Source organism: Poecilia formosa, unplaced genomic scaffold (genome assembly GCF_000485575.1).
Source record: "Poecilia formosa unplaced genomic scaffold, Poecilia_formosa-5.1.2 Scaffold26, whole genome shotgun sequence".
In the NCBI taxonomy this organism is placed as follows: domain Eukaryota; kingdom Metazoa; phylum Chordata; class Actinopteri; order Cyprinodontiformes; family Poeciliidae; genus Poecilia; species Poecilia formosa.
The window spans coordinates 2,586,320-2,596,850 of record NW_006799965.1 but is presented as its reverse complement, the minus strand read 5'-3'; the positions used below and the strand labels follow the sequence as shown (position 1 = coordinate 2,596,850).

The 10,531-nt window shown below is 39.8% G+C and overlaps 2 protein-coding genes across 2 annotated transcripts; both read left to right on the top strand.

Moving 5' to 3' along the window:
- The first annotated feature begins 239 nt into the window (after window positions 1–239).
- Window positions 240–3,313, top strand: sowahab (sosondowah ankyrin repeat domain family member Ab). Its single transcript, XM_007548405.2, has one exon. The coding sequence runs from the start codon at window positions 1,216–1,218 to the stop codon at window positions 2,473–2,475; it is 1,260 nt and encodes a 419-aa protein (XP_007548467.1). The 5' UTR covers window positions 240–1,215; the 3' UTR covers window positions 2,476–3,313.
- A 2,572-nt stretch (window positions 3,314–5,885) lies between these two features.
- On the top strand, window positions 5,886–8,904 carry gdf9 (growth differentiation factor 9). Its single transcript, XM_007548404.2, has 2 exons — window positions 5,886–6,374; window positions 7,287–8,904. The coding sequence occupies exons 1-2, from the start codon at window positions 6,020–6,022 to the stop codon at window positions 8,213–8,215; spliced, it is 1,284 nt and encodes a 427-aa protein (XP_007548466.1). The 5' UTR covers window positions 5,886–6,019; the 3' UTR covers window positions 8,216–8,904.
- Window positions 8,905–10,531: the final 1,627 nt, after the last annotated feature.

Below are 10,531 nucleotides of genomic sequence, written 5' to 3'. Positions count from 1 at the left end.
ACACCAATACCAAACGTAGAGAGGATTTCAGGAGTTTTGTAAAGCTGTTCTTTCATAAAGATTGATGGGACCGAGAATGGAAGTTAAGAACAAAAATGAACATCAATATAAATAAATGAATGACATATTATTCACTTGCCTAAGACTAATTTATCGCCACGAAACAACGTGATTTCGTGGGGTTCTGTGTGGGCCATTAAAATGAAACATCATTCAATATTCTTCCCAACATCTTGATTTTTAGCACCCCATCCTTAGAGGGTTCCAGCAGTTTCTTTGTTTCAAGTTTATTCAGACCTTGTTTTAATTGTGAATCAGAAATGTCCTGAAACAAAGTATATTTGACGAATCACTCGTTTTTTAAATTTTCACTTAAGTTTAAATTTATTTTTTATTATTATCTTTCCATTATTATTTTTGCTTTTTTTTATTATTATTTTCCGCTTTTGTAACTACCGTAAGTTTGTTAGTTTGTTAGTATGTTGAATTGTTTGCTCTGTAATATTTTAGGTTTGGCATGTAACAAAAGCAGTAGGACCAAATAGCTTGTGTTTGTGTGTTTTTGTTGTTGTTGATGTTTGTTGTTGTTGTTTCATCTTAACTCTACAGGTCACAGTTAATAATGCTGCTAAAATACGGATATTAGTTCCCTTTCGAACATGAAGACATCGTGGTTTTAATCTAGACTCTTAATGTCAGTCTTTATCAAAAGTCAAAAAGGATGCAAAAAAGCGTTACACTGTGCCATTATTGCTGCTTTATTCAAACTAAGACGGTATCTATTCAGTCATTTTTGCATGTTTAAATTATTTAATGCAAAATACTAGTCCAAAAGAATGTAAAAAAGGGGGATGGGGCAGTGTGTTACTCGGGTATTTTAAAACACAAACAGATGATATACAAAGTCAACAAAATAATGTAATAATTAGGGAAAACTTGTTATACTCTACTAGACAGTTTGAACTCCAATGTAGTTTTTCTTTTCTTTTCTTTTCTTTTTCTTTAATAGTGACGCTGATCCCCTGCAGGAGCCCCTGGACAGCCTTTGGTCGGGGAGTGTCTGCATATTAAACGGGCTGGACAGATTTGGCGAGGCGCCGGAAGCGGCAGGTTGTGGTGGAGGACAACAGAGAGGACGGAGCGGGACGCGCAGCGCAGTTATCCTCCTCATCTCTCACCTGTAGCTGTCGTATTTTACGTAGGAAAAGCGGAGCCATGGCTCTGACCCAGGAAGCCGTGTTGTGTTTTCTGCTGGAGCGCGGAGGCAAAGTGAAAAATTCCGAGCTGGTGAACCATTTCAAGAGCCTCATCAACAGCGGCGATCCCGCGGAAAAGCAGCACAATAGAGAGCTGTTCAAGAAGCTGGTGAACAGCGTCGCGGTGGTCAGACAGATCGACGAGGTGAAGTTCGTGGTGGTGAGGAAGAGGTACCAGGACTTTGTGAAAGAGGAGATGGATCAGAGCCTTTTCGGTCAAACCGCGAACAGCAACGCGCGGCGCTCGTCAAGTGTAAGCAACTACTACAGTGATGATAAAAGCTGCGTGGAGAGTTTGCAGGAAAGCGGGCCTGCTGTATCCACGGCGGATTCGGCCACGGTTAAAGTCCTGAATATCTCCCGAGATCAGCCGTGCAGAGCGAGTAAATCCGGGGCTGTGTTCGCTGTCATAGCAGTCAGATCCCCAGAGAGAGACTCCGCAGCGGGAGCAAGAGACGGATTACGCTCCCAGGTGCATCAGCAGCATGGAAACCCTGACAAAGCAGTCATCCGAGTTCCATCACTCCCAGCTCCAACTTCCAACTCCTCATCTCATCAGAGGGAGTTAATAAAAGAGCCTCAGTGTTGGAAATCCAAGCAGACAGAAGCCAAGCAGGCACCAGGTTCTCCCCTGGTGAGGCCCCAAAACAAGACCCTCAGACAGGCTGATGATGAGTCTGTGCCTTTGGAGCCAATAGCCCATGAGTGGCTTGTTAAGTGTGCTGCTGGGTTGTGGGGACAAATATATGCTTTGCTGCTGCAGGACACACGCTTAGCACAGAAGAAGGATTTTATGTCAGGTTTCACAGCCTTGCACTGGGCTGCAAAGGACGGCAGCTGTGAGATCATACACAAACTCATTGATGTTTCCAGCAAAAGAGGCACCTGCGTGAATGTCAACAGCAAAGCACACGGAGGGTACACGCCTTTGCACATTGCAGCCATGCATGGTCACTCTGAGGTCATGGTTGCTCTCGTGCAGCGTTACGGAGCCAGCGTGAGCGAAAGGGACAATGACGGCAAGAAGGCGCTTCACTACCTGGGGAAAGGTGCGTCGGCTGAGGTCAGGGCCCTACTGGGAGGACCTCAGCAGAGCGGAGAGAAGATGGAGGGCGAGGAGTACCAGGAGCACACAAGAGGCTTCAACACTATCAGCAAACTGTTCCACCCTCACTTAGGAAAGAAACATAAGACTTGCAGGTTTGCTCATGAGTGGTAAGAGGGGCCCACAAGTGAATCTAGGGATGTCACAACTATAAGATATGGACAGCTGGTCAAACAAAAACATGATTCGATTTTATTTTAACCAACAAGATGTACCTGTACCAGAATCATCATTGTTATTTTTGATTTAGATTTCACCAAATATGTCAAATAGTCTCCGTCTTGATTTAGTTGTGGTTTTGAAATCAACATTTTTTTCAAGTTAAGTTATTTATCCTTATGTCCTATATAGATTAATGCAACCTAATTTGTCTGGCTGTCCACTTCTGCAGCTGGTCTTCAGTGAGCTGGACAGACATGGCACATGCAGCTTTCACGTTGGTGAAAAAGTGCAGGGGCGAAGGGCTGGATTACTCTTTGATTTATACTGCAAAACTGTATTTACTCCTGATATATGTCTGGTATATAATTTAAAGGACTTTAAACCCTTCAAGAGGCACGGTGGAAACATTTTGGTGGATTTAAAACCTTTGTGTACCTTGACGCAGCCAATCCACAGCTAGTGTACTGTCTTGTACAGCTTTGCACAGTGTATCACTGGTTTGATAAGCTTACTATTTATGCATAGTATATAATTTTTGTTTATTAGTATTAACGACGAATCACTAATTTTCAACAAATTGTAATGTTTACGTTTTTTTTAACCTAATGTGTAAAATACCTGTAGATGTAACTTTTGATTTTGTAGCACTGTTGTTTTTTTGTTGTTGTATTTATTGACTAATGAACACTGACCATAAAAACACAGCAGGCTAATGAAACACGGACTTCCAAAATACAAAATTTGTAGAAAGCACATTGGATTAAAAACCTGCTGATTCTTCTCTGTCTTATCTTCTGAGGCATCTGAGATGGCGAGGGGTTCGACCTCACATGTTTGAGTTTGACTCGGCGACCTCTCTCTTTCTCACACTGGAGAGATAATATTTATCTAACTTCTTCCCTGGAGCGTTGACTTTAGTAGCGCGGTAATGGACTGTGCTGCAGGTGTAGGCCAGGAGGAGGTAACAGGGGCCGAGCTCTATGTGAGTAAGTCAACTGGCTCAAGTTGGTGGTGATACGGCTTTTCTGCAGAAATCGTCACTTGGACTTGAAAATCATTCTAATGCAAAGCAGCGACCAGACTACGTGATGTTATGGAGAGATTTTACCTAAGCCTTTAATTCCTAAGCTTATGCCTTGTGTGATGTCACCAGTGGCATGTGTGATCAAGCTTGCTTTTGGGAGCATAGAATTGTCATTATTAAATAACAATTTAGATATAATAGCAAAACTAATAGATACTGACTGCTGTATCGGTGGCAAACAATATCTAACATAATATGGGTTGATTTTACAGAAATGTCTAGCTAGTAGCTTTAAATTTTATACTAATATAATATAGATAATAGTATTAGTCTAAACCACAGAGTAACTCATTTTAAATGTGAAATAGAAATTCTCATGTTTCTTAGCAAACTAAAAATTTGTATAGATGCATTCTGTATGTATTTTATAACTGTTGATTTTTTTTTTAGTTAAGTGTGATGCACTTTAAAAAGTAGTTCTTCATATTTTCTAGTTAAGAATTTGTCTAAAGTGTAACATTATTAGATTTTTACAGTTTATTTGAATAAATGCAATTAGCCCTCTTCTAATGACCGAGCCTTCCTCTATTCTCAGACCAAACATCCATTACAGCAGGGATTTTCTGCTTCTTGTTTGAGAGGGTACGTGTTATGTTTTGTGCACGGAAAAAGTATGATTTTTTTTCTCTTTTGCTGGCCCAGAAAACGAGTCTCTGAAGACATGAAAAGAGACACGGATGATGTCGTCACTATCAAAACAGCAGCAGAACAATGTCCTCTTTGTAGTTAGTAGGAAACAAAGCCTTTTCTGCTTGGACAAAAGATGTTTGCACTCATATAAATATTATACTGAACCAAGTGATTAGCTTAAAGTTTTCTTTGACATTGTCAAAGGATTCAATGGTTAGAAAAGATGATCATTCAGTCATAGATCAAAGCTCGAAAGCAAGACAAAACTCAATGCACTTTGACAGATTTGTAGAACAGGGTTAATACTCTCTGCAGCTTGTCACAGCTATGAGGGGTGAGATAAAAACTTGTCCAAAGCCAACTGGACAATTATTTAACAAAACTAAAAGATAAAACTGATGGCAACAAAAGAACAATACTAAGTTTAGTTGTATCTTTTCTGAGATGCACTATTTTACAAATGTGTTACAAGACTCTGTGACTAAAGTAAAACTTTAAAATGATGGTGTTTCTGACTATGTCACACAGCCTTGATGACGAACCAAATATGTACTTATCTGGTGTAATGCTAATCAGTGGAGACAACACAGCTGCAAATTCTTCATATTTCCCAACGTAAGGAATGCTTTAGCATATACATCAGGAGAAAAGCTCCAGCTGACTAAACAGAATAGCTGACAACAAAGTCTCTATCAGGAGATCCTCTGAGTCCAGAGACAACAGCAAATAATTCACAGTTTATCTTGACTGACAGTGGCACAACCTTTGGTCTCAGCAACATGTTTTAGGCAACCAAAGTTTAGGAGATTATAAGGTTCTTAAATTATTTATTTATTTTTAATGCATTTGTGGAAAATACAATTCAATTTTGTTCAGTTTTGACTTGCATTCCCTGCTGCACAAGGAAACTGCAACAAATTAGAAAAGGTATTCATACCCTTTAAACTTTTCCATATTTTATTACAGTGATAAACTTTCTGTTTGGGTTTAATGTGATACATTAAAACAATGTATATTTGTGATTATGGCTCTAAACTTATTTTACAGATAAAAATGCTGAAACTTTGCTGAAGCCCTTCTGGTTACAGGAAAATATGGAAACTATCCTAAAAGCTGATTCTATTTATGTTTTTTTTCCCCTTCAAAATAAAGTGTGCTATCCAAACTGTATAAAAAGGCACTTCAATGAACTTTGATGTTACACTCAATGCACTGCCACCTGCTGGGAAGCTTGTGTAAATGCACCAAAGAAAGAATTCAACCCCATTGGCCAGGTAAAATAATAATAATAATAATAATAATAATAATAATAATAAAAACAAAAAAACGGTGACGTATTAATTTTATGTAATTGCGATTGTTCATCAGTCCAATAAAGTGGACGTAAAGCTTTACTGGAAATATTTTTCATCCAGCATTGCTGGAAATAAAGCCCATAATTTCCCTTTTTCTAGTAACAGTGAAAATTTAATTAATTTCTGTAATAATAATTCGTGCTAGAATAAACAGATCAACATGACGCAGTGGAAGGAGGAGTTTGATATTCCAGAGAAAGGGCGTCTTTTTAAGCTAAAGTTATTATTAATTTGTGTGTACATGCATATCTCAAATCCCGCGGGCTCTCTTCTTCTTTTCCTTGAAAAAGGAAAAGTTTCTGATTGACGCAGGTGATGATTGGCAACACCTGCGCGCGCTGATCTGCGGCGACACCTGCTCCGCTTCCCTCGAGCTCTCTCCCCGCAGAGAGTCTCTGTTGCTTTCGTCTGACCGGTTTTCTTGTTTATGATGGGAAAACAAATGCTGATGTTAGCGGTTGTTGGTTGGTTACTCCTGATTCTGGCGTCGTGCAGCCCCCCGCTGGTTAGCCCCTCCGATGCTCTGCACAACCTGAGCGCCCTGACCTACCCGTACAGCAGCATCCTCTCCCCGCTGCTCAAAGCCCTCTCGGAGCACGGAGGGACCAGGTGGAGCTTGGACGCGAGGAAAAAGGTGAAACCCGAGCACAGATACGTGAAATATCTGACGGAGGTTTACAAGAAGTCAACCAGGATGCAGAGGAGCGTTGATGGAGATGAAGTTTACAACACCATCAGGCTGATCAAGCCCCAAGATGAATGTCCTGCACAAAGCAACAACGGTGAGCAGCGATGTAATGATTCTAGGTTTCAGGTTGGGGCATAAGATTTTTACAGTGATGGTTTGGGCCTGAAGACCTAAAGTGAAAACTCATTAGGACAATTGCTTAAATAAAATGGTCTGAAATATTTGAGAACCTTTATATGGATCAAGGGTTCTCTAACATTTTTTTATAATTAATACTATAGTATTAAAAGATTTTCATATTTTGTCTTCCTCTCCATGCTTTCTGTTTTCTCTTTCCTTCTTCTTTCCCTCCTTGTGTTCTTACTGCTTTCTTTCATTGTCCTTTCTTTCTTTTTCCTTTGTGTCCTTCATTGTTTGGTCCTTCATGTTCATTTCTCTCTGTGTGTCTTTCCTTCCTTCCCTCCCAAAATTAAATGCGAGTGGCTGAAAACTATGGAAAATTAATCTTAAAAAGTATGAAATGATCAGATGAAAACAATCTGGAGGAACCATGTCAATATCTACGGAGGCCCGGTAATGACTTATTCAAGTTTCTTGAACTGAGGAAAGCATCTAAAATGTCAGATACTGGTCCCATGTGGCTGTTTTTAGAGTCATCATTGCAGGGGTTCCATGCAAATACCAGTTCCACTTTGAAATTTACAGCTGTGGAAAAATTAAGGGACAACTTGAAATGATCTGATTTTACTTTTTATAGGTAAATGTTTGAGTAAAATGAACATTGTTCTATTATTCTATGAACTACTGACATGTCTCTGAAATTCCAAACAAAAATGTACTATTTGTTTGTAGAAAATATATATAAAAAAAGATGCAGTGCTCTCAGATGCACTACTATTTTTGATCAAATACATCAGTTTCTGGCTGTAATGTGATGAATACTTTTTCAAGGTGGTGTTGGTGAATCTAGTCTGGTGCAGTACCTGGATCTTGTCTTCTCTTTCAGAAACTTTTACACAGGATTTGTCCTACAGCCTTGATCAAGTAAGAAGGAAAGAGCAGCTCCTGAAGTCGTCCCTGCTGTACAGTTTCAACCTTAACAACCCGGCAGCTGTCAGCTCTGTGTGTTACCTGAGCATAAAGGAGCGTGAGCAGTCCAACCAGTGCCAGCTGTGTGCTGGGATCTCCCATACCCTGAACCTCACAGACAACGCGCACAAGAGGCGGCGCAGGAACTGGGTGGAAGTGGATGTTACCTTGTTTCTTCAACCAGTGCAAAAGAGGAATGTCCACCTTCTTGTTAACATCTCCTGTCCTGAGGAGCAAAGAGCTGGGAGCAATGGTTTCAGATCTCCTTTTGGATTCACCCTGAGGTCTCCTCCTCTGATTCTATATCTCAATGACACAAGCAAAATCGCCCACCAGAGGTCGCTGGTGAGTTCCAGTGCAGATCTATGGTCATCCACTGCGTTGGACACGTTTCAGAAGCAAGTTTTCGAATCGGCACAAAGGCACGGAGAAAAGAGGAGGTGGAGGAGGGCATCTCTGAAGAGCAAGCGTGGAGATAAAGGCCTAGACATGCAGCTGCCCGAGCTTAAATCCAGCTCTGAATTCCCAACCACAGACTGTGCCTTGTATGACTTCAGGGTGCGATTCAGTCAGCTCAAGCTGGATCACTGGATTGTTTTCCCACCAAAGTACAACCCCAGGTACTGCAGAGGCATCTGCCCAAGAGCCATGGGCTTCATCTACGGTTCCCCCGTCCACACCATGGTGCAAAACATTATCTACGAGAAGCTAGACTCCTCTGTCCCCAGACCATCGTGCGTTCCGTCCAACTACAGCCCCCTGAGCGTCATGATCTTTGAAGAAGATGGCTCCTATGCCTACAAAGAGTTTAAGGACATGATTGCTACCAGGTGTACGTGTCGCTGAACCACCATGACTGCTCCGATGCTAGTTCTTCTGGACCATCTCCATTTATCTGCAACTGACCACTGTACATTGAAACTAAATGAATTCATAAAGCTGTAAAAAAAAAAAAAAAGTAACATTAAAAAAAATTTCAGGAGCAGGGGTGTTAAAGTAAAAGTATTTTATCATCTGAAAGGGGACTGTGGTGTTTTGTTTTCCTTTTTGTTAAAACGTGGTGCAGATGCATCCTGCTCAAAATACAGTTTATAGCTGAGTTGATCACTTGCAAAAAAAAGTGTCATTTTTTTTATGTTTCTCTTTTGCTAATTATGTGTGAGTTGTCTGTCTTTATTTAATTTAATACAGTAATTTTCTTTTAAGTAGTCCTCTTCTGAAAAAAAAGAAAAAAATCAAACACCCCCAGTAACTCTTTTTACATATACTTTTATTCCTGTGATTACTACAAGTCACTGTCTTCATAATTTGCAGAGTGAAAGTTGTCAGGGTTTCAGTGTATATTTATTGTCAAAAAGTGCCTTTGCAAACTGACTATGCTTGTATTTATACTGGTTAAATGTGATTAATGTATCATGTCTATTTATGCAAACTTGATGAATTGACTGTCTGTGCTCGGTTTATGGAATATCCAAAAGGATATACTCTGAAAAGGATATACTCTGAAAAGTGGAAAATAAAAAAATATGCATAGACCTCTCTGAGTCCATTCATCAAATGTTTTTATATCTGCGTGGTTCTTGCTGGTACCTGCATCTAGAGAACTGAAAAATGAATGCATCTAGTCTGGCTAATGATGATGAAAGGATGCAATTTCTTATGGAAACATTAGAAAATGTGATGATGGGTCACATTTTAAGCCTGAATGATGTGCTGCTGTGTTTTGTGTAAATATAGCTCTGTCTGCTCCCAATGCTGGACACTGTACTCCTACCACCAAGTCCAAGGGTTCTGCAAGTGGCTCTTTGGACCCTGCATTATGGTTATTAATACCTTTGGCTCAAAAATTATAAAGAACAAACTCTTGCTTTTGACACTTTCCATAAATATGTAAATTTTTCTAAGTTACCTGTGGCTCCAAAGTTTTATTTAGCTGGGATGAGTGCAAAAATGACTCTTTGGGTTGTAAAAGTTTGTAGATCCCCAAGCCAGGGATCTAGGTTACATCCCCCATGAAACTGACAAATTTACTTGCACAGCTTTGTGTTTTTCATGACTTTTAGTCACTGTTTTTGACTGGTTGATGCTCTAATTGTTATATCTATTTTTCTATTTGTGATGCCATCACTCATTCCTCTGGGTGCCTATCCTAGATTTTCAAGCTTTTTGAAAGCCTTTAAATGCTAGTTTATAGAATGCATGTCTAGTAAATTGCATGCCTCTACCTGGTTAAACATCCCCCTTGGTGCCTAATAGTTTTTAAGTTGTCAGTTTTTGCTTTTCTCAGTCTCTGCGTTGCATATTCTGCTACTCATCCATTGTCTTTGGCCAGTCCGAGATCCAGTTGTGGGTTCAGAGATCCAAGGGTTAAACTCTTGACATTCATCTTCCTAACTACGGCCACCATCTCACCCCAGTAAGGATTCAGACATTTGAAGGCTTTAAGAGGTATGTGGTCCATCTACCTTGAATTGAGAGTGAACCATGGGTCTGTCCATATTGGTAGGATTCACAAGTATCCATCTGAAATAATTTATTTATGAAATGTTTTTTTTTTTTTTGCTGCTCATTTTAGAAAGTGAAAGTCTTCTTTTATATTAATTATACATATTGACATATACTACTTGTCATTTGGATAATTGAGGCTCAGGCTCCACGTCTTGAAGTCACCTCCAATATCGAAAACTGATTCAATGACTGTGGTGTTGCTATATTTGATTGGCCTGCAAACTGGCCTGAACTGCATCCTATAGAGAATCTACAGAGTACAAAAGGAAGAGGAGACGCCAGGGCCAATAATGTAGATGTCCTGAAGGCCACTAAAAGAGCAATCTTGGCTTACACTGCACCTCAGCAGAACCACAGTCCGATTTCCACCATGCCATGTGGCACTAATGTGATAATTACTGCAAACTGTGTTCCAATCAAGTGCATGAAACTTTCTGAAAATTTAACAAATATTTGGCTTTTCTCTACATTCTTTTTTTTTTTCAGATGTAGCTATGTTTGTATCTTCTTATGCTCTATCAAAACTATTGCAACTAAAAGGTAAGGATTTTTTGTTTTAAATGTTTTGAAATCTATAATCTAACATTTCTGCCTGAACTGCAGACTATGGTCACATTCATGACTGAGATCCATGTCTGTTTACTTAAAAATACA